A 23,350-nucleotide genomic window follows, 5' to 3' on the forward strand; every position below is an offset into this window, starting at 1 on the left:
ATGTGTACGTGTGCCAAGCATGGGGCTTGAACTCAAGACTGGGCTTTTTCACTCAAGGCTAGCACTCTACCACTTGAGTCACAGCTCCACTTCTGGTTTTTTGCTTAATTGGAAATGAACCCATTCCTGTATGGAATTTCTTGATCCCAGCCTCCAGAGCAGTTGGGATTACAGGCATGAGCCACCAGTGCCCAGCTGTTTGGGCTTTTTTGAATTGTCCTTTGCCTGCTGCCCCAAATTTCAGAAGAGACCAGTGGGGGGTAGGGTAGGGACTTGGTTTTCATTTCTTTTCAGCTAACAATGATACATTGGTATTTAAATCCTGAAATAGGCCAGAAGCGCAGAACCGACTGACCAGGGGACCTCACTTGAACATTTAACAAGTAGACTAGAGGCAGCTGGGGCCCCTATCGCCCCTCAGCATTACCTCCCAGCTGTCCAGGCTCAGGGATCAAGGGTTACAAACAGGCTTGCTGGAGTCTACCCAGAAAAAAAAAAAAACAAAAAACAAAAAAACAAAACTGCAGTAGATGCGGAACAGCTCCACTGGTCTGGGATCCTGTGGTATTCGTAAGCGGGGAGTGGACGGCACTGCTATCAAGAGGCCCAGAGTTTTGAAAGCACAAAGTTCCTGGCCCTAAGTGTTACTGCCCCATCTACCCCCCCCCAGCATGCTGCTCTCTGTGTCCTTGACAGTCACCCCCGACTGTCCCTGCCCTGCGTGGAGCCCTGGGGGCTGGCCTCTCTGAGCTCAGACCATAATCTGCTTCATTGCTCACCTGCTGTAGGGTTCTCGGTTGTCCTCCGCCTCTGAGCGCCGCCCTGAAGGCCTCTGTCTGGACGTTCCTGGTGCGAACCCCTGGATCTTGTGGCAAATGTGTGTTCAACTCAAGAAAATGCCATTCCCGACAACGCCCCAGCAGTGTGGAGTGTGGCCGCCACCCCTCCCAGCACCTGGGCAGTCTGCTGAGCTTCGGTCATCCCGCACGGGTGCAGACAGGCTGCTCCCTGTTTTGAACCAGCGCCCCTGCGGCTGGCAGGCAAGGCTGGGTCCCAGGCCTCCAGCCTCCAGGACTGAGCCGAGGGCGCCTACCCTGCAGCCTATCACCACAGCCGCAGGTGAAGCAAGGACCGTGTTCTGCAGCGTGTCCTGTAAACCCACCTGCCTGGCCACGAGGTCCCCACGGGTGTAGCTGAGGAGGGTCCAGGACCAGCTCTGGTCACAGCACTAGCCTCCGAGGCCCTGAAAGGGCAGCTTGTCCTGTGGCTCGGACAGCTGAGCCTCCCATGTGACGTGTGCCCCTGGGAAGCGGGAACCCCTGGGCACACCCCGCAACACAGAGTGACTGTGGGTCTGTGCCAGGACCAGGGTCATCTGAATCCAGGCTCAGCAGGGTGTGTTTCTGTCTCCCCAGCTCTGTCCCCGCTGCAGAACTCCACCCACGTCCCCAGCCAGGTCAGCAGGCAGCAGGGGACAGTCTCGGCCTCCAGCCCCAGGCTCCACGGCTGCTGGGCCGTCACTGGGTTTAAGTCCCAGACAAACACTCTGGCAGGGCCAGAACCAAGTTTCTAGAAGCACTATCAAAACTAAGACACTAAGAAAACCAGGCGAGACAGATACAGATAAATTTGTTTTTAATAAAGGAGTTAATTTTCTTTCAATCCTATATAAAACAATAGCAATTAAAAACTTCATTTTTGAAAGTAAAATATTTACATATGAACAAGTAACTGTGCAAAATGTACATGAAAAAATGGAAAGACAGGGATTTCCTAAAAGAGAAAATAAAAGTGTAACAGTTCTCAGGTGTGGATAAAAAATACTGATCAGCGTTCAGTTCACACGCAAGAATTCATGTCTAACGTGAGAATTCACACGGAGAAAGCCAAAATATTTACAGTCATAAAAGTACTATCAATAGACAATTTAATACAATAACCTCTGAAAATATAAAGAACCAATTAGTATATTTGTAATAAAAAAATAGGTACAAAGAAGGGACTTTGCTCTGGACGTCTGTAAAGTCTGCCCACAGCTTGCATACAGTCTCTTAGCAAAATAATTATAGTTTACATAGCCATTTTATGTTATGTGCCAAAAATTATGTACAATTACTGACAAAATACACCAACCATTTTTCAACACTTGATTCACACTGAGAAACAGTCTTTTGATGATTCTTCTCAACTCTGATTTTATTTTATCTAAGTTTTCACTTTTAGCTAAAAAAACACAGTGCAAGTAAAATATATTTATGCTGAAAAGGTTTCCATTTCCTTTAACTTTACAGCTTCACAAACTGTAGCAAATAAAATTCATTTGTACAGATGCTGAACACATTCGGGAGGGACCCCCATGCCGGGCCCCGACCTATACTAAGCAGAAACGCACCCACACTCCACGTGACGGCGATGACTTGTGTGTTCCTGGAGAATTTGGAGCGGAGAAAAGCCAGGAAGATAAATAGTCTAAAACTCAGTTGGCTTTGCCAACTGACTGCAACAAAAATAAGTGAAATGAGGTCACTGGCTGTCGACATACAGCAACATGGCAAGCGGAACCGAACCCAACCAAAATGCACAGACAATGAAAGAACTGCTACAAGTTGACAGAGGGCAGCTAGTTATTTGCTAAACGATTCCATCAGTCTTTATATATGGCTTGTTTGGCAGGAAGGCCACTCAGTCAAGGATGAGTCAGGTTTGGCTGTCCTTTAGGAGCATCCGCAGGCCTTTGTGTCTCTCTGCTACAGAAACGGTTCTTCCACGCTGAAGAGCTCATTTAGAAACAGGAATATAAAACTGTTCCGTTGTAAAGAGGTGGCTGTTTTTAAACAATATCCCATTTGCTTGTTACAAAAAGGCGTAATCTCCAAATATATAAAACTGTTCCCAGGCGACTTGTCCTGTGTTACTTAAGGAATGCTTTGTAGAGCAACAGTGAATGGCTTGTCTCGCGCTCATTTTCTAAACAAAATATGAGGTCCCTGAGGTTGACCCGGGTGATTCTTTGCCGTGTGAACTGCCTGGGGGCGCCCACGCCGGAGCTGCCTGGGACTGCCGCGCCGGGGCCTGAGCCCTGGTAACGACAAAGGAGGAAACAGAAGCATTAGCGGCGCTCAGAGGTGGGCTGCAAAACAAAAGGGGCAACGCCCCAGGACCCGGTTCCTGAGGAAGCCCCTGGCACAGCCTTCTGCAGGCTGCCAGCTGAGCTGACGCGCTAGCCACACCCCTTACGGGGCAAGGGCATAGGCAGGAGGCCTCACTCTATCTCACAGGCCAGCCCACCACCACCAACGCCTCACCCAACACACGAGGGCCCTGAACGCCAGGGAGGACAAAGCGGGCTCTGCCCAAAGGCAAGAGGCTGAGTGGCTCTGGGACCCGCAGCCACCAGTCTCCACATGGCCACGGCAAGGCTGCCTAGGGGAGCAGGGAAGGGGTGGAAGCCCACATCCGATGCCACACCAGGACTGTCACCCACCCCTGCTTGGCTGATAAAGGCACTAGGTCTGAACTCCTGGGAGGGACAGGCTCAGTCAGCTAGGGGAGGCCAACAGCTCAGTGGTTGTGATGGTGATCGTGACCAAGGAAAAGAGGGCTTCCTGCCCCTCTGGCTGAACCAGACACCCAGCCCTATGGAGATCAGCTATCCCCAAGCCGACTCCACACCTTCCTGCAATGGACTTGCATGGCGATGGCGCTACACAGGTATCCAGTAGCTGGATCTCATCACTGCTTCACTGGGCACAAACTACAGCATCCCAAAAGACAGGTCTTGTGTCTCTGTTCGGGAGAGCTGAGTGTCACGTCCAGGTGGTTGAATGGCTTGCGCATCCAATGGCTGTGTCTGTCCTTCCTGCGACCTCAGTCCAAGCTTACGCAGCTGGAGCTAAGTATGTTCTAGCAGCAAGGCTGCAGGAGCGTGCTGCCTGGAAGGTGACCACCGCAGCAGGCTGGCAGGATACTGCCAGCTCTCCCTGGCTCCTGTGCCACTTGTCCTGGCCAGAGGCAAGGTGTGTCTGAAGACACCGACTGGTCAGTCTCTTTCTACACTGACAGCTGAAGATGGTGAGCTCCCTCAGACTCTGGGGCCACCGTCATCTTCAGCCTGGTTCCCACATCACCTGTGGCCACATTCTCCTGGTGGAAGGAAGGTCTCCTCCAATTGGCTTGGTTATTGACTTTCACCCCTGGAGTAGCCTCAAGGACTACTCTGTGTGCAGACCAGCAGAGGAGCTAGTGGGCTCAGAAGGAGAGAGAACATGGTCCCGTTCTGAGGAGTGGCCTCTGGCACAGCCAGCTAGCCGGAACACAGGCTTCCCCGGAGAGGCCCTGGCTGCAGGTGGAGAGAGGGACATGGCCTCCTTGCTCCCGGGGTTCCTGAGAATGGCAGAATCCACCAGTGCCCGGAGACACAGGGGTCTTACAAGGCTGGGATCCATTCATGGATGTGGGCGTCCACACCCGCGCCTTTACTACACAGACCTAGTTCATCCTGACTACAGCTCAAGAGAGAAGTCTCAGGGATGGAGGCCCCGCAACGCTCAGGCCGCCGAGGCACTGTGGGCCGGAGCGATTTTGGACCCAGAGACCAAGTCGAGACTGTACTTCCTGCCTCTCCTCTCAGGTTCAACCACCCAAACCAGGATAAACTGCTTGTCTAGGTATAAAGTTTAGTGGGAACTAAAAGTCAGAAATCCTGGTGAATGATATCAAAAAACGGGTGCCCCGGACCTGGTGGGGAGCACGTAGACGTGCTAACGAGAGCTCTACCGGCTCCAACCAGCCACGTCCAGGCCGAGCACGATCGCTCCGCCCACACCAGCCTCTGCAGGGACCGGCTGGCGCACAGTGCTCGGCCAGGATCTCCTAAATGCAATGGATGCTCCTCAAACTCAGGTACGGCCCGCCGGCCACAGCTTCTTCCACTTCTCCCAGGCCAGGGCTGGCATGGCTACTGCCCAGGGGTCCTGGCCACAGCCATCGAGTCTGACCGCCAGCCCCCCGGCAGAGGACTGCTGACCTGGGGACAGTCCCTAGAAGATGGTGCTGGACTCCACAGCAGCAGCTCCTTTTGCCAAGTACACCCCAAGCCCTCCTGGGATGGAAGGATGTGGGAACAGAAACACGTCAGCAGCCTGCAGGCCTCCAAGGCCTGGGAGAAAACGGGGCACGGGGAGGCCTTGGGAGGCACAAGCCTCCCTCCCCCCCTTCCCCCCCAGTGCAGCAGCCCACCGAGCATGAGGGTCAGCACCAGGAGCTACAACCTGAATGCCAGGCGCTCTACAGCTCAGGGCTAGCGCTGGCATTTTTGGTTTTTTTCTTCTAAAGTACTGACATGAGGGACAAAAACACGATTTTTTTTTTTTTGGGGGGGGGTCCAGTCGTGGGGCCTGAACTCTGGGCCTGGGTGCTGTCCCTCAGCTCTTCAGCTCAAGGTTAGCACTCTACCACTTGAGCCACAGCCCCATTTCCGGCTCTTTTCTTTTTGCTTATGTGGTGCTGAGGAATCAAACCCAGGGCCTCATGCATGCAAGGCAAGCGCTCTACCACTGAGTCACCTTCCCAGCCCCAAAAATACAAATTTTTTTTAAGGCAGGGCTAGAGCTCTCTTGGGGTAGTGGCCTCGTGTGTGCCGGCTCTGTAATCATTCACACCGCTCCGTCTGGGGCTGTTACAAGGATGAAATAAAAGGAGGCCAGTCTCTTCATTGTCACACTTGCCCCTCTTAAGTCTGACCTGCCACACACTCGGTGTAAAAAACAACAGGAATCATCTCCTCCTGTGGGCACCCCTTCCCAACATAGAGCCCTGTGTCCCAAGGGAGGCCTGGGTTCTGGCTCTGGGGAGCCAGCCAGCGCTGCCCTGGAAAACACAAGGCCCACTTGCAGAGCTGAGGGGCTGAGGATTCCTTCTCCTCTCCAACCCCGACACCCCTCGAGCTCTGTGCCCGTGAACAGGCCCCAGAGAGGAGGGAAGGGTTCCCAGGGCTAAGGCAAGAACGCCTGTCTGGGAGCCATGATGCCTGTCGCCTGGGAGGGCGCCACTGCCTGCCCCTGCCCCTGCCCCTGGGTGAGTTTTCTGGGCTTCCTCATCTCTGTCATCTGGACCGCAGGAGTCTAGCTCACCCAGCGCACGCTGGAAGAGCGTACAGAACACCCCCGTGCACAGCTGAAGAGAGACACCACTTTGAAGAGGCTGAGCACAGTGTTAGCTGCCCCCCCCCCCCCCCCCCGCAGAGCACGGAGAGAACGTAAATGCACAGGGCCCAGGGGCACTCATGGAAGCAGCGGCGCTGGGTGTGTCCACCTCCCAGGGTGTGTGCCCTTCCTGTCCCCAGCCTGCCAACAAGGACAGACTCTGAGAAAGCAGATGGCAGCAAGAGGCCGAGTTCACACAACACCTCAGACCTGAGTCCCAGTGACTCAGAACACAGGCTAGAGAAGGGTGGCATCATGAAGCCCACAAGGTGACTTCAAAGGGAAACATAGAACATTCTGAGAAGAGGCCAGACAGTCAGCGGACAAAAGAAGAAAGGGGAAATTCGGAGTTCTGCAAGAATAGGGGCCCCTCAGGGTCAGCATTCCCTGCCAGGCAGCCTGAACTTCACCAGGCTGCAAGGAGAGGGCGCCATGACACCACAAATACATAAACTCAAACTACAGGGAGAAAAGCAAACGCAAAGCCACTGCGGATCTGGGCCACGAACTTCACAGGGACAAACTCGGTCAGCAGAACAGAAGACCACCACCGGGAAATACTCTACTGGTAAACCTTGAGTGAAAAATCCAAGCAAGAATGCAAAGCCCTGAGTTCAAGCCCCAGTATGGGAGGGGGAAGAAGAGGGAACAGCCCAGATCCCCAAAAGCTAAGGAACAAAAGATCCAGAAATATATCTGGGCACCAATGGCTCGCACCAGGAATCTATCTACTCAGGAGGCTGAGATCTGAAGGACTATGCTTCAAAGCCAGCCCAGCAGAAGATCCATGAGACTTCATCTCAGAGATAATCAGTAAAAAGTAGGACGGGGACCATCGCTCAAGTGGCAGAGCACCAACCTAGCAAACAAGCTGAGCGAGCTCATGACTCTGAAGTCATTCAAACACCGATGCAAACCCAGAAATAAATAATGAAGTAAGAGTTGACTAACTCAAGAAGTGGAGAGAAGAGATCAAATTTCCTCAGAAATAAATTATTTGGGGCCAGGGGAGAAAAAAAAACCCAAGTGAGCACATAATGAAGAAAAACCAGAAAATAAAAATGAAAATAAGATTTACAAAAAAAAAAAAAAAGGCAGTCAGAAAGAAAGTCAGTCAGCCACAGAGGAGGCAGCAAGCCTCTGCTGGTGCTGAAGGGCAGCAGGAGAGCAGGCCCACGTCAGGGCCAGGCACATCCACCCTGCTCCTCTGCTTTCAACCAAGAAGACAGGGCTCCAGGTGAGAAAAGAAACAGCTCAGGAAGACAAAAGAAAGGGTGTGACATTTGAGCTCTTTAAAACAAATATACAAGCCAGATGTGATGACACACATCGGTAATCTCAGCTTCTAGGGAGAAGGCAGGAAGATAGTGGATTCAAGGCCAGTTCGAGGCAAAATACAACAGACAGTCTCAAAAACAAAATACAAATAAAAATATTTGGAAGTATGAATTGAGAGACCCTAGATCTAGGAACATCATGGCCAGCCTAAGAAAACCAGTCTCACACATTCCACAAGGAAACAGGCAAGAAGAAGAATACAACATGGAAAGGACATGAAACTGGACAGGGGATGGAACTGCTGCCAAGATTGGACAGAACCAGGAATGGGGGAGGCGAGGAGGACACGGAGGACTCCTGGAGCCAGGGGCTGCAGATCTCAATATAAACCTCAGCCATAACATAAGGGGCACAAACTGTCAACCTCTGAGAATTCACAGAGGTACTGTTCCCATGAATCATTCCACAAGTCCAGCAACATGAAGACTGCTCATAAACATTAAATCATTACTTATGGGCTAGAGAAAAGGAAGGTTAAGAATGAGAGGCTATGATACAATAAATACAGCACAATGAGCAGAAACTACAGGCAAAATCAAGTCTGTTCCAGTAATCCTAACCCGTAGACAGTGCCAGACGTCTCGCTCTTGGTCCATACAGGTCCAGGGATCTAATCCTCCACGAGAACCAGGACAGCTTTCATTCTCTCCTCCCAACCCCCAAGCCCAGGGAAACCAATGCAGCAGATGAGATATGACTGGAAATCTGCCGTCTTGAAGAGTGAGTACAACTCTGCACCTCTGCACTTAAAAATCTTCTCAACTGGAAGCACCAGGACTCACAAGGCCTTGTGTTTCCATACTTCCCAGCTTGAACCCCCTGCAACAACTATGCAGTTTGTGGTCTTCGAACTCTACTTCCCACTAGAAGAAACTAGTTCTTCCTGGGAAAACGGCTGCTCCAGGCCTGAAGCGGGACACCTGTACCACACGCATGCTGCACTCCGTCCTTCCAGGTGACAAGAACGTGATGTCCCATGGTGACATGCCCCGGAGCCTCCTGAGGTGCTGCCACTGGCCAAAGGTAGCACAGTGTAAACCACGACGACAATGAGGACTGCAGAGGACAAGAACTCCTGAGCTCACGAAAAAATAAGGCCATTTTAAAAACAAAACAAACAAAAAAACCACTGAAACTTTAAATGGCCATCACCTTCTGAGGACAGGACCGGGAATCATTCTGTTACCCGAAACCAACCAGATGAAGAGCACTCAGCATTTACCCTCCCTTCCCCATGAACCAAACATCTAGGAACACTAACAGCAGATGAGGAGTCTTCAGATAAAATCCTCCAGTTAATGAATAAAAACAAACTGCACATGCAAGGCCCTGAGTTCAAGCTCCAGTTCCAAAACTGACCAATACAAAAGTCAAGTAATAAACTTCACATATCACAAGTTTTATATTCTCAAGCAGGAAGTGGCTGCAGGCACCCATCATCACAGAGCAGAGCCTGCGCCTCCACTCGGCAGAGGGCGCTCAGGTGAGCCAGCTGGAGGTATCTTTGGTTCACCTGCCATGAGCAGGAAGCTCAGGGACTGAGGTATACATATACAAGCTGCGCTCCTAGACAGCCAAGGACCACCATAGGCCTGACCCCTGGTCTTACCATGTCCAGGAAAGAAGAAAGTAGGGTGCTGTAAATTTACAGACTAAAAAAAAGAACAGACAAGGTAAAGCAGGGTGCCTCAACCCCAGAGCTGGGAGCACAACCTTGTGCTTCTGGTGTCACGTGTGGTCACGGCAGGCATTACCGCTGCAGGTAATAAGGGGCCTGGAACCACAGGCGCACAGGCTGCTCTGGTGCTTGAACTGGCCACGAGTCCACAAGGATCACACCTTAGGATCATTCTGAGGTGCGATTCTATCCCTAAGGCCCCACCTTAGGCCCCAAAAGAAATTCAGGAAAACAGGTCAGCAACGTCCAAAACTCTCCCTCAAAACCCAAGAATCTTTCATTCTAACAGCTCTTTTCAAGATACGTCGTTAGTGCTCAAGACTTTACTGATTTCTTGATTTTTTTTTTTTTTTGGGGGGGGGTCCGTTCGTGGGGCCTGAACTCTGGGCTTGGGCGCTGTCCCTCAGCTCTTCAGCTCAAGGCTAGCCACAGCGCCACTTCCAGCTTTTTTCTTTTTGCTTATGTGGTGCTGAGGAATCGAACCCAGGGCCTCATGCATGCAAGGCAAGAGCTCTACCACTGATTTCTTGGGTTTTAAACCAAGCTTCCAATGTGGGCATTGTGGGCCTCAGTTCCCATAATGCAACGTGGGACCAGCAGCAGGCTCTTGCTGAGAAGCCTGCCCAGTAGCCCCAACTAGACTAGGTGGCATTAGGCCACCACCCCAGCACTTCCTGGCCAGGCCCATGCTGAAGCTCAGGAATCTGTACTTCCTTCTTTCTGACCCTCCCTGGGACTCTCCCTACCACTCAGACATGCATTTAACACTGCCTGCACTATGCCCAGAATTCTTACCTGTGCGGCACAGGTGGGACAGGTGGATTTGCCCCTGTTCCTTTCACATGCTGTGGCCAGTGTCACACCAGGAGCACTATCCAGAGGTCACGCTGGCACTTAGGACACACGAGCCTCAGCACTGAGGTTCCAGGACATCTGGACACCACACACAATCAGCAGTCTCTGGCAGGAAAAACACTGCCTTGCTGAGGTCACTACCCTGTCCCCGCCCGAGTCCACCTCCACACTCCCCAGAGCAGGGCAAAACCATCCAAGGCACAGCACACACAACAGCTGCTATGGGCTCACAGAAAAATGGAGCTACCAAAGGTCAGGCAGTACATTAGAGTCCAATCCTTGCAAGCAACAAGACCAGTTTGAGAAGCCAGAAAGAACTCTTTTATACTAAGACCCACCACAGCAGAGCCTAAAGGCACACCCAGACAGGGAAGATAGAGCATACAGGGAAAATCCTGCTAGGTCAGGGGGGCTTGAGAAATACCTTGACCTTTCCACAGATCATGACTGACAAGCCTGCACAAATCCAAGATGACCAGCTACTTACTGAACTGCTAAAAACCAATATTCTTCAAAAGAAGGCTGCATGCTATCCACAAGGTGCATATTCAAGTCACAATCACTAGATATGCAAAGAAACAAAAAGAGGGGATCCTTATTCAAAAGGGGAAAGCAGTCAATAAAAACTAGACCTGAGATGTGGAAGAGAGGGATGAAAGGGGTGGGGAGAAGAGTGGGAGGGATGGAGGGAAGATGGGCAGATAGGCTTTAAAAACCGCTTTAAGCTCTGGTCCTTGCTCCCAAGATGACAGGAAAAAAAGAAGAAACAACTGTCATGCCCGAAAGGGCCACAGCTACATGCAGCCTATTCACCATACAAACTGTGCCCAATGCATGCCAAGGACAAGGTCATTAAGAATTTGGTCATTCAGAACACAGTAGAGGCCGCAGCCATCAGGAATATTTCAGAAGTGAGTGTCCTGGATACTTTGGCGCCTCCTGAGTTCCATGTAAAGCTCCATTGCCGCATGAACGGTGCCATTCACAGCAAGGGGGTCAGGAATTGAACTTGTGAAGCCCAGAAAGACTGAACATCCCACTACCCCGATTCAGTCCTGCTGACACTGCCCCACAACCTGCACCAAATTTCATGGAGCAGGATCCTTGTTTAGAGAGAAGTAAATAAGATGGAAATGATGCTTTAAAGGAAACCAGCTTTAATAAATATGATAAACCAACTATAGGAAAATGCAGTCTTTATGAGTAGGCAGAGAATCTTGGCCAATCATTAGAAGCTAAAAATGAAGCAAATGTAACTTCTAGAGTCAAAATACACATTAGCAAATGAAAACCTGACTAGAGCTGAACAACTAACTGGTTATGGCCAAACTCCACCTGGCTAAGCCACCTAGAGGGAGAGTAGTGGAGATCATCAGCCAGAAAACAGAGAAAACAAACTGAAGCAAATGGCACTGGTTCAAAAGCTATGAGGCAATAGTAACAGGTTTAATAACAAGTAATTGGAGATCAAACAAAAGAAAGATTGGAACAGAAAAAAAACACTTGGAGAAATAATGATCAGAATGTTCCAAATGCAATTTTTAAAAAAAGAAAAAAGAAAAACCAAAACATTGACCTACAGTTCAATTGAGAAAAGCTTAGAAAACCTGAAACAGGCCACATACAGAACCTACCAAATACAAAACAAACAAATATATAAAGTCTCAGAACCTCCTCAAAGAAAGACAAATTATGTAGAGGAAACAAGGATTGAATTTACAGCAGAACCACTAGAAGAAAGTGGGTCAACATCCTGAGATTTCTGCAAGAGAAAAAAAACCTAGCAACCCAGACCTTTCTAACAAGGATCCTTCAAAGTGAGAGTGAAATGGGGCTGGGAAGGTGGCTCAGTGGTAGAGCGCTTGCCTTGCATGCTCAAGGCCCTGGGTTCTATTCCTCAGCACCACATAAGCAAAAAGAAAAAAGCCAGAAGTGGCGCTGTGGCTCAAGTGGTAGAGCGCTAGCCTTGAGCTGAAGAGCTGAGGGACAGTGCCCAGGCCCAGAGTTCAGGCCCCATGATTGGACCCAAAAAAAAAAAAAAAAACAACGAAGTGAGAGTGAAATATAATCACATCTGTGGGGCACAGCATGTGCAGCAAGGTCCCGGGTTTAAACCCCGCGCTGCACCTCCCACCCCCCCCCCCGTCCCGCCCTAAAAAGGAATGAAGGACAAGACAACCAACCATGTTCAAGTAAATAGCAGTGGAGAGGGAAGACCTCAACAGACCTACACTACAAGATCCTAGGGGCTGTCCTTCAGATCAATGGAAAAGGGTGCAGGAAGGAACAAAGAATACCAGAAAAGGCAACTGAGAATACTGTTTTCCTTCTTCAATTGACTTTAAAGAAAATTTAGAGTTGAAGCAAAAGCAAAATGCTAAGTCTGGGTACATAAGAGAAAAAGTATAGCAGAATTTGCACAGCATCTTCCCTTTCATGGTCTACATTAGCCCTCTTCCTATAAGGCTTCTCCCATGTGTACTTTTTGGGGAGACACCACCCCAGCAAAATTACTCCTTTGATTGCAATTTACACATATGTTTTTAAAAGTCAGTTGGAGCAAACTGGTGATCACATGCATTTATGCAAAGAACTTTTAGTTCACGTGATATACACAAACAAGCTGATTTGAATGTCAAGTGTCCTATGCAGGAGACTAAGGAAGATGAGACAATCAATATGTGAACTGAAGGGGTGTGTTCTGACATGTGTCTGTCTACCTGAGGAAGCAGGCTCTAAGGCGCTCTCCCCGGTCCCTTCCAGACCTCAACCCCCGCGATGCTGCTGTACCTCTGCTCCTGATCCTGGCCCCGCACAGTCCACTTTCCTCTTTTTCCTGGGCCCAATGGCCGCCAGTGCTGTGAGGTTGGCATCTCGCTGTCGCATTTGTGCCAGCTCCTGCTGCTGCATCTTTGTGGTGGAAAGGAAACAAGGACTATGGTTTCTCAGGTTTTACTTACTGCAAAAGCATTATGCAGATACCAAAAAGGCTTTCTAAAATTTTCTAAATTTTAATGATTTATCTTTAAAAAAGAAAAAAAGCACACTGACCATACTCACCACAAAATTTAATAACATTTAAAAAGCAATAGATGACTAGATGTTTACATTAGGTGGTAGACTACCTGCCTAGCAGGTACAAAACACTTGGTTCAAAATCTCCACTACCATGAATGAATCAATGAATGAATGACTACAACTGAAACTCACCTTAAAAGACTCAGAAAACTAAACAAGTTCAGAAAAGTTGACATTAAACCTAAAAGCTAGACACAAACTATACAGGAAAAATATCTTTGGCTTGGTACTATTTAAATGTTACAATACTGTAAATAGCCACATAAATACCCCAGTTCAGAAATCCCAAGGTTTTCTTAAATGTTCTCTTTTCTATATCTAGGATGAATACAAACTTGGAGTTATGTGGTAACAAGTCCAGGACTGAAAAACTTACCTCTTTTGCCTTCTGCTTCAACCTTAATTGTTCTGGATCTTCTTGTCTGGATCGAGACTATTTTTGAAAGAAGAAGGAAAATAAGTTATGACCTAAATATTTATCTCCAACAAGTGTTAACGTATTGATTTTATAATAGCATCTATGCCATATAACAGAATGTTCTAAGTTTTGTTGTTGTTGTTGTTGTTTTTTGGGGGGGGGGTCCGGTCGTGGGGCCTGAACTCTGGGTCTGGGCGCTGTCCCTCAGCTCTTCAGCTCAAGGCTAGCACTCTACCACCTGAGCCACAGCACCACTTCTGGCTTTTTTCTTTTTGCTTATATGGTGCTGAGGAATCGAACCCAGGGCCTCATGCATGCAAGGCAAGTGCTCTACCACTGAGCCACCTTCCCAACCCTGTTTTAAGTTTTTTAAATGCTTAAATTCAAAAGATAAAAATTTAGATTACAGGGCTAGAAATGTGACTTAGTGGCCAAGTGCTTGCCTAGCATGCATGAGGCCCTGGGTTCAATAACTCAATATCACATAAACAAAATAAATGAAAAAACAAAAACAAAAAACTTGTACATCATGAAAAAGTACCAATTTGGTATAACGTCTTTGACTCAATGTGGTCTGACAGGAGTCAGGACGGGGTTCTGGGTTCAGGGACTGCTCCTGCACCTCAGCAAGTAGAGTAAGGGTTAGCATTTGGTCATCACCGAAGTTCATGCCTCAAGTTTTCCAGGAAGCCTCTCTGTGTAATGAAGTTTGTTTCCGACGCTACTAGTGAAGTATGCCACATCTGGCTCTGTGTTCTAGACTGAAGAGCCACAGTCTGAAGCACAGACTTGCATATTTGCACATTGGTAGACGGAACCCAGGGAACCTGAGGGACAGGTGAAGAATGCCAGTGGAGCAAGGCCTCTTTGTGGCTCCACTTACAACCCTAAATATCCCCTTTTCTTCAAGGCCAGCCCAAAACACAACTCTGGCCACCTGGAGTCAGGATGCATACACTGGAAATGAAGAGGGTATGCCCACAACCAAAGGCCTGGAGAACAACACAGTCACTTGCCTTGGCCGCCCGCATCAGGATCTCCCTCTCCTGCTCGTCTTTTCTCTGCTTTTCAATCTGGTCAAGTTGTTCAAAAAATTTGAGCTGAGCCCGGACATCACTTGCCTGTTCATATCTGTCATCATCCTGAAAAAAAGAAAAAAAAAGGCAAAAATACTGTGTCACAGATTTGAGGATCCAGCAAGCAAACGCTTGGCTGGCAAAGTGGACAGCTGCATAGCTCCTCCCAACCCCTCAGTCCAGCCCCCACTTGGCAGTAGAGCCCATCACTCATTTCCCTAGACGATTCCACACACCTGCCATCAGGGCAGTCTCACCAGAAACCCTGCAACTTCATGGAAATTTCTGTTTTAGATTCTTGGATGCTGCCCGGTAATCTTTATGTCATTTAAGATTCTCTATAGTAGCCAGGCACCGGTGGCTCACTCCTGTCATCCTAGCTACTGAGGAGGCTGAGATCTGAGGATCATGGTTCAAAGCCAGCCCTTCCAGGAAAGGCCGTGAGACTCTTATCTCCAATAAACCTAGAAAACCAGAAGTGGTGCTGTGGCTCAAGTGGTAGAGCACTCACCTTGAGCTGAAGAGTGCAGGGACAGCGCCCAGGCCCAGAGTTCAAAGCCCCATGAACGACAAAAATGAACAAACAAAGATTCTCTGTAGTAACAGCAGTGTCTTTCTTTTGTCAGTCGTGGGGCTTGAACTCTGGGCCTGGGCACTGTCCCTGTGCTCTTCAGCTCAAGTCTAGCACTCTCCCACTTGAGCCACAGTGCCACTTCTGGTTTTCTGAATGGTTTATTGGAGATAAGAGTCTCACAGACTTTTCCTGCCCAGGCTAGCTTTGAACTTCGGTCCTCAGATCTCAGCCTCCTGAGTAGCTAGGGTGACAGGCCTGAGCCACCAGCGTCTGGCTCACAGCTCTTCAAAGAAGAGCATTTACTCCAAATGCTGCTCTGAAGGCCTGGGACACCCGCCACAGGAGCAAGGCTGCCTCACACAGTTCCTAGCTGCTCCCGGTGCCTGCCAGAGCTGCATTTGTACAATGCAAGAAGAACACCTATTTTGCCTTGAAATCTGCTCCATGAACAGAGGCCTGTCAGCCGCAGCTCATGGCCCAGGGAAGGGTTCAGAGCCCACCGAGGTCAGGAACCCTGTGGTTGAACAAGGGTGGAAAACGGCGTAATTTTCAAAACTAACCATTCATCTTCCAATGGACAGCCCTTCAGATCACGCCCTCCTGTCCCAGCCCAGGTCTATAAAACACCCAGAACACGGTGATATTCAGGGAGCACACCGGCCTCGTCCTGGAAAGGTGGCTTCCAGATTTCTCTACTCAGAAAGTGACAACAGAAAGATACTCTCTCCTCAGGGAAGACGCCTCATTACCTTGTAAGAGAAGTTTTTTTGCTGAGCCGTTTCAGATATTTTTTCTACAAGATTCTGTAGCCTCTGCTGCGTGGCGTGGGACACATAACTCACTACATCTGGGTGCAATTCAGTTATGCCGTGCTTTTTACCTGCAGGCCAGACAGAAAGAGCATTTCCAGCATTCTGCAGTTTTCTTTGTTCCCATTTCGCTCTTTTTCTCCCCCAGCAAGTTCTGCTCTGTCCAGAGCAGCCCAGGCTGCCATGGCCCAGCACTGCCTGAGGACCATCACCATCCTCCTCTAAGGGCGACGCATGAGGAGCACGTGAGGGGCAAGGGCACGCCCACGTGTGGGCCACACACAGTGGAGCTGCCAGAGAACTACCAAGCAAGTTTCTGTCAAGGAGCACACGCCAGGCACCGTGGGCACTGCCGTACCGATTTCCAACATCCTCCTTTGCAAGGGTGCGGGGAGCAGGAAGGTGTCATCCTTACAGGACCGGGTTAGCGTCCCCACCAACTCAGAGTTTGTGGCCAGTATTCTTGCACTTTCTTCTGACAGGTTTACTCCAGCCATCGATGCAACATCATTGATGTCATCATCATCCCTGAGGAGAAGAGAAAGGGGTCATCCTAGCTTTCCGAGGAGTCCGTGAGAAATAGCGCCGAGGTGGTTCCGATGTGGCAGAGCAATAGGACGCCAGCAACAGTCCGCTGGCCCCTGCGCGCTGTGTCCTGACATTTAGAGAAGGCATCTTGTGGCCTGGGGTGAAAATTAATCTGCTCTTTTTCAAGACAAAGCTGTATGAAATGAGAGTGGACCCAAAATGGCTATGTGGAAGAGCCCTGACCACAGCCGCACCATGTCTAGAGAAAGAAAAATCAAAAGCACTATTACCGTGAGGTTATCTGTCACAGCACCTGAAATCGAAAAAGAGGTTTTTCCTTTGTTACTGTTTTGGCTTTGTCTGTCTTGTTTGTTCCTTTACCTGTCTTTGAGGGGGGCAAGAAGGGGTACAGAAGGGACAAAGGGTGAACAAAGGCAGCAGTGGTACTCACTAGACACTATCTTGAAAATGAACTATACAACTTGTGGGTGGGGACAGGAGGGAAAAGCTGGGAGAGAAGGGGTGACATCGTCCAAAAAGAAATGTAGGCATTACCTGACTCATGTAACTGTAACCCATCTGTATACCTATCACCTTTATAGTAATATAAAAAAATTCTTCAAAAAAAAAAAACTTATTTAAAACAATCACAAACTCTCAGAACTGAAAGACAAATCAGCACAAAGAATTGTCCCTAGTCCGGTGCCAGTGGCTCATGCCTGTCATCCTAGCTACTCAGGAGGCTGAGATCTCAGGATTTTGGTTCAGAGTCAGCCCAGGCAGCAAAGTCCATGAGACTCTTACCTCCAATAAACCACCAGAAAACCTCAAGTGGCGCTGTGGCTCAAGTGGTAGAGCACTTGTCTTGAGCTGAAGAGCTGAGGGACAACAGCCAGGCCCAAAGTTCAAGCTCCACAACTGACCCTCCCCCAGCCCCCCAAAAATAATTCTCCTTGAGGTGTGACCCCAGAGGCACAGCACAAGCAAAAGGACCTGAATGCAAATACCAGTACGGGGGGGGGGGGGCAGGGGGGGGAGGCACATACGAGACACGTTGTTGATATGAGTCCCCCTCCCCAAAGCCCAATGCCTGGACAAGGGCACCTACACCTACACAGTGACCTGCTCACGTGACCACTCTCCCACGAAGCATCTTTCCCAGCAGGAGAGTCCACATGCCAACCCTGCACACTTCCTCCCTTCCACTGAATGTCCCTCAGCCTTTCCTTGATCCTTTGACCCTGGCACTTGGCAGGTTACAGTGCACTCCAACGGACCCTCCTCATTCCCACCGGACCTGTGACAAGAGCTCCATCAAGCCACCCCTGCAGGTGGCTCCTCTTGGGTGTCCCGTGTGCCCTCTGAAGTCGTGTGCCCACAGCTCCCTCCTGCTGGCTCCATGTCATTCCGTGGCTGACACCTACCCAGTGCTGAGCCTCCACTTCTTCACAGCCCAGCCCAGGCTCGGGAGGGAGCTGTGCTGGCCGACGTGTCTCTAACCCATCCCTTGCTCCGACTCAGCTCATCCAAGCCCTACGGTCAGCCTCTTCTCAGAGAAACCTTGGGCCTTGTGTTGGAAAATGGCTTTTAGAAAACAAAACCTGAGCACAGCCTCCTCTGCAGAGTGAGGCTTGGGGCTCTCACCTGTACCCTAATCCCACCCTCTACCCTTGATCCTAGTCTAAGGCCACTCTGCTTTTGTTCTGTCCTCAACAGTAAGATGCCACAGAGCCCAAGACCCTGGACTTAGCTTCGGGTACGTATCTATACCCCATCTCCCTGCCCATCCCTCAAGGTGGCAGACGTCCACACCCCACCGGAGCCCTGGCTCCTGAGGTCTGCCCATCTTCCTGAAAATGTCTTGGAGGAGGGAGATCCATCCGCATGAACGTCCTGCAGTGGTAGGGCCCTACAGCAAGGCCACTCTCAGGGCGCTGGAAGAGGCTCTGCCTGGCTGTTGGTCTTGAATGAAAGCAGCCCAGTCCCTGATGTGAGAGCAAATCATCAGCTGGGAAAGGACTGTGCTCTGAGGGGTGATAAGCTTGGTTTGCTGTGCTGTGACACTGGAGAAGGGAGATATAGCTGACCCCCCTCTTGTGCCACAGTGGGCCTGAAAGCCAACCTTCCCAGCTACAGCACAGCAGAAAGCACAGAGCGCATCGTGAGGCTGCAGGGCACCAGGCACTCTCAGTCCAGGCAGACCCGAGCCAGGTGAGAGCAGTGCCCCCTGCAGTGCACACGCTCAGTCCTTACCGAAACGAACCTCCCCCAGGCTCCTTGAGCTTGTTCTTCTGTGCAGCAGCAGCTTGTGCCGAGACAGTAGAAAGGGCTTTGGTTCCAGGTAACACGGTGGGTTTCACCACGGGGACTGCAAAGGAAAAAACATGTGGAGTCTAGAGGCTGGTCCTGGATGTCCACCACCTTGCTACCTTGCTCCAGGACTATTACAGGCCAAAGGAGAAGCTCCCACCTCCTAACTAAAGACAACAAAGTTTGCAAAAGCTTTAAACCAGTTAAAAGTTTGTAATGCATCTCTTAAGCACTTATCATCCTGCATTTCCCCAGACTTTTAAGTGCAGGAATGCCTGCTGACTAAAAAACTCACATGAGCCAAGAAAGTGAATACACCTGCAGGCTCAGCTGCTTGGGAGGCCAGGCAGAGGCATGCTTAAGCCTATGAGTTCAGGGCCAGCCTGAGCAATGAATGACACTGCCTCCTCCTGCCCATCAAAAAGAAAGTAACAGCAGTGTCCACACACCCACAGACCCCACACACACACACACAATTTCTAAAATCTTATCAATGGACTAATTATTGCCATACTAGTAGTTACTAACGTATAATTAAGATGTGGGTTTTGTTACACATAACTTACCACAATAATAAAATAACAGAACATAAAAATAAAGAAAGACAAGACGCCACCCCACTGCCAGGCAGCTCTGGGCCCAGCCCCGGCCTCAGGTAGCTGGAGCCGGGCCTCACCTGGCTGCAGCTGGTTCAGCTGGATCTGCTGAGATGTGGTGAGCATGATCCGGTTGTGAGGCTGCCGCAGTGCGACCATGGGCGTCTGCGTCAAGGTCACCTGCGGGGGCCGGATCAGGGCTCCAGGCTTGGGGGGCTGCTGGATCACCTGGGGCAGAGCCAGCAGAGCACATGAGCATTCTCCCCAAGGGCCAGAGTCTGGTCTCCACACCCCCACCCCACAAAAATCTCCAGAAACCTCTGTGCACCTCAGCCCCACGGCTTGGGAGAAACCTGGCCCGATGAGAGCCCAGGCCAAAGTTCCACAAGGGGCCTCATGGGACAGGAACAAGGCGAGACAGCCCAGCCTAGCCCAGCCCAGCACAGCAAGCCCACAGGACCAGGCCCATCTTGAGGCGGCAGTGCAGCAGTGCTGAGCACAGACCTCTCAGGGTTCAGTACCTCTCTCCTCTTCTGTCAGGAGAGTGGCACTGTCACCTGATGGCCACCAGTCAAATGTTTTATTCCTCCTCTAAGCCTCTTCTAAAATGCCAGGTGACATACATTGGCATGAGAGTGGATTTCCAAGTCCTGCCCTGAGCCTGACCCTACTGTCCTCCATGGCCACTTCCCTCTCACCACTCCAGGAGCTGGACCTGAGCCACACTGCCCTGGGCTGAGAACCTGACTTCAGGGCATGCACAGCCCTACTGTCCTGTCTCCCCAGTCATATAGCAGGCTCCACGAGCTGGAGTACCACCCGCTTCCTGTGCTGTGGGCCACCTCCGGGAGGCAGGGCCCAGACAGCCCACGTTGATACCGGATGCTGCTCTGTCCAACAGAGCCTTCCCACAGACCTCTGGGCTAGTGTTCTAGAGTGAGGTTTCTAACTTTAACAAAGCTGCTTCCTGAGACTGAGGTGTAGCTAGTGTCCGGGTACTTGTCCAACACATGTGAAGCCCTGCAGGGAAGAAAGCAAAACAAAGCAAAGCTGCCTTCATGGTTGTCTCTGCATCACAAGAGACTCACAGGGCCAGCTCCAGACAGCTCTGGCCGGGTACAGGTACACCTGCCACTAAAAAGTGTGCCACACATGAGTTCAAATACCAGCATGACCAAAAACAAAAAACAAAAGTCACTGGATAAGGGATGTCACTGAAGTGGTGGAGTGCCTGCCTCTCAGGCATGCGGCACTGCCAACAAAAACAAGCATGTCAGGCTTATACTCAAGAAATGCATCCAGCTCCCACCAAGCCATCGGCCTGCTGGCTACATACAGTGACATAAGCAGAGGTTGTGTGTGTGTGTGTGTAACTCTTCGAGGAGCTGGGCATGATAGTGCATGCCTGTCATTCTGCCACCTACAAGGCGGGAGCATGGCAAGTTGAAAGCCAGCCCAGCCTCCAACAGAGCAAGACCTTGCCTCAAATACAAAAAGAAGAAGGAAGAAAACATGATGCTACGGACATAACTAAACACCAGAGACCAGAACTTCACAAAAGAGGACTTAGTAGGAGCTTCAAGAAAAGAAGGGGGAAATTAGCTCATTGGTTAGTAAATAACAGCCCCTCACACTACACTATGTTAAAGGGCCCTATCCCTCATGGTGTCAGAGGGATATAGGAAAGCCCACCTTTAAATGTGTGCCTTCAGCCCTGCCCTGCCCCTCTTCCTGCCCTCAACCCTCTGCCATGTTCACACTGCCAACAAGCAGAGCAAATGCAAGCTTTCTCCAAGGTAAGCAGGCCAGCCGGGCACCAGTGGCTCACACCTGTCATCCTAGCTACTCAGGAGGCTGAGATCTGAGGATCCCAGTTCAAAGCCAGTCCGTGAGACTCTGATAGCCAGAAAACTGGAAGTGACACTGTGGCTCAAGCAGTAGAGCGCTCACCTTGAGCTGAGGGACAGTGTCCAGGCCCAGAATTCAAGCCCCACAATAGATGAAAGAAAGAACGAAAGAACGAAAGAACGAAAGAACGAAAGAAAGAAAGAAAGAAAGAACGAACGAAAGAACGAAAGAACGAAAGAACGAAAGAACGAAAGAAAGAAAGAAAGAAAGAAAGAAAGAAAGAAAGAAAGAAAGAAAGAAAGAAAGAAAGAAAAGGATGGATGAGCAGGCTCCCTTGACAGAGCCTAGCCCCCTTTCTGAGGGTCATTATACAACACAGCCTGCAGTTGACTGACCACGGGGCCTACAGTATTTCATATTTTAAGCCACATCTAGAACAAAGCCTCTTTTTTTTTTTTTTTTACACTGCTAGGCAAGTGCTCTACCACTGAATTACACCCCACCCAACACCCATGACATTTTATAACCGCCTTTCTAGATTTGTTGGGCCTATGGCAGGAGTGTGTTCAGAACCTAACTTTCCATGAAGGAATCCAAATGCCAAATCCACACCATGAATAAACAAGCCCAAGCCTCATACCTGAGAAATGCCCAGACCACAGAGATGAGGACCCATCCAGCCTGGCCCAGCTGGCCCAGGGCCAGGAGCTCTTACATTTGGGTCACTGCTCCTTTTTTTGGAGACTGTCCTCTTAGAAGGCTTGCTAAATCAGCACTGTGTTTGATTAGATTAGGAATACCCATCCGTGGAGGTGACATGTCTACAGGCTCACTTTCTTCTATGAGAAACAAATACAAAACCACAAGGCCTTGACCACGACTCCAGCTTCAATTACTTAAGACAACAGCCAAGCTCCTTCCCAGGAGGAGCTTTTGGCCTGCCCTGGAAAGGCAGTGCTGCTTGACAAGGCCAACCTGTGTGGGCTGCGTGAGGCTGATGACAGGGGGCTGGAGGGCGCTGGTCACTGAGGCAGCCGTCTTCCCGGCTGTGCGCTGCACCGAGCTGCTCAGCACCACGGCTGTGAGTGCGGTGGTGGCCTGCGAGGCTGGTGGCGGCTGCTGCTGGCTCTGCTGGATAAAGGCCGCGGAGTCGGGGGTCAGCTGTCTCAAGGCGGGTAAGCTCCTCTGGGAACACACAGACACTGGGGTCAGGGACTGCTTGAGCACTAGTCCTCCTTTCTTAGAAATTCTAAAGTGTGGCAGGTGCTGGTGGCTCATGCCTATAATCCTAGCTACTCAGGAGGCTGAGATCTGAGGATCACAGTTCAAAGTCAGCCAGGGCAGTAAAGGCCCATGAGACTCATCTCCAATTAACCACCAGCAAGCCGGCACCAGGGTACCACGGCACAAAAGTAGTACAGTGCTTGCCTTGAGCAAAAGAGCTGAGGGATAGAACCCAGACCCTGGCTTCAAGCCCCATGACTTACTCAAAAAATAACTGTCAAGAGTGTAACCATTTAGAAAAAATGTCTTCCAGCTGAAAGTGCCTTCTTGGAAGCATCCGTGATACCTACCTGTCAATTCAGCTCTCCCACTGTCACCAAGAACTTTTCTTTGTGAGACTTAGTTACAAGTTTTAATGAGTATTTTTTAAATCTTATAACATACCAATAATAATCAATGATTACCTGAGGTATACTCCAACATACCCCAGAAGGCCCACCCTACTAGTGCAAGCTCCCACCCCACACCCCTGGGACATAGGGACCCCTCAAATTCAGTAGGACTGCCAGGCCTGTAGAGAGGGGCTGAGCTTTACAGAAAAGCCCCTGCTAAACAGAAAACCTGACCTGATGTCCCAGAGCACCACGGGCTCCCCCCGGGCAGGTAGCGTCTGTGCCCCTAGACGAGGCCCTGATGGCACACCCTTCAATTACCTTCAGGAAAGGCACAAGGTAAGGTTGAGGTGAAGAATTAAGTTCTCGGTATAACCTGCTAGTAAAATCTTCGGCTTCAATTTTTCCATCCTTAAAAATAAA

The 23,350-nt window shown here is 50.1% G+C and overlaps 1 protein-coding gene across 1 annotated transcript in view; it reads right to left on the bottom strand.

Moving 5' to 3' along the window:
* Window positions 1–1,618: 1,618 nt before the first annotated feature.
* The window catches only part of LOC138841333 (transcription initiation factor TFIID subunit 4-like), a 68,692-nt gene continuing 46,960 nt past the window's right edge, over window positions 1,619–23,350 (bottom strand). Inside the window, exons 6-15 of the mRNA XM_070042021.1 lie at window positions 23,249–23,338; window positions 22,287–22,496; window positions 19,544–19,691; window positions 18,811–18,925; window positions 16,388–16,557; window positions 15,970–16,100; window positions 14,587–14,712; window positions 13,529–13,585; window positions 12,865–12,984; window positions 1,619–3,079 (exon numbers count right to left, since the gene is read on the bottom strand). Coding sequence (XP_069898122.1) covers window positions 2,912–3,079; window positions 12,865–12,984; window positions 13,529–13,585; window positions 14,587–14,712; window positions 15,970–16,100; window positions 16,388–16,557; window positions 18,811–18,925; window positions 19,544–19,691; window positions 22,287–22,496; window positions 23,249–23,338 — 1,335 coding nt within the window. The 3' untranslated portion in view covers window positions 1,619–2,911. The remainder of the gene's footprint in view (window positions 3,080–12,864; window positions 12,985–13,528; window positions 13,586–14,586; window positions 14,713–15,969; window positions 16,101–16,387; window positions 16,558–18,810; window positions 18,926–19,543; window positions 19,692–22,286; window positions 22,497–23,248; window positions 23,339–23,350) is intronic.

Source organism: Dipodomys merriami, unplaced genomic scaffold, assembly GCF_024711535.1.
Source record: "Dipodomys merriami isolate MVZ:Mamm:240054 unplaced genomic scaffold, mDipMer1.0.p SCAF_316, whole genome shotgun sequence".
Taxonomy (NCBI): domain Eukaryota; kingdom Metazoa; phylum Chordata; class Mammalia; order Rodentia; family Heteromyidae; genus Dipodomys; species Dipodomys merriami.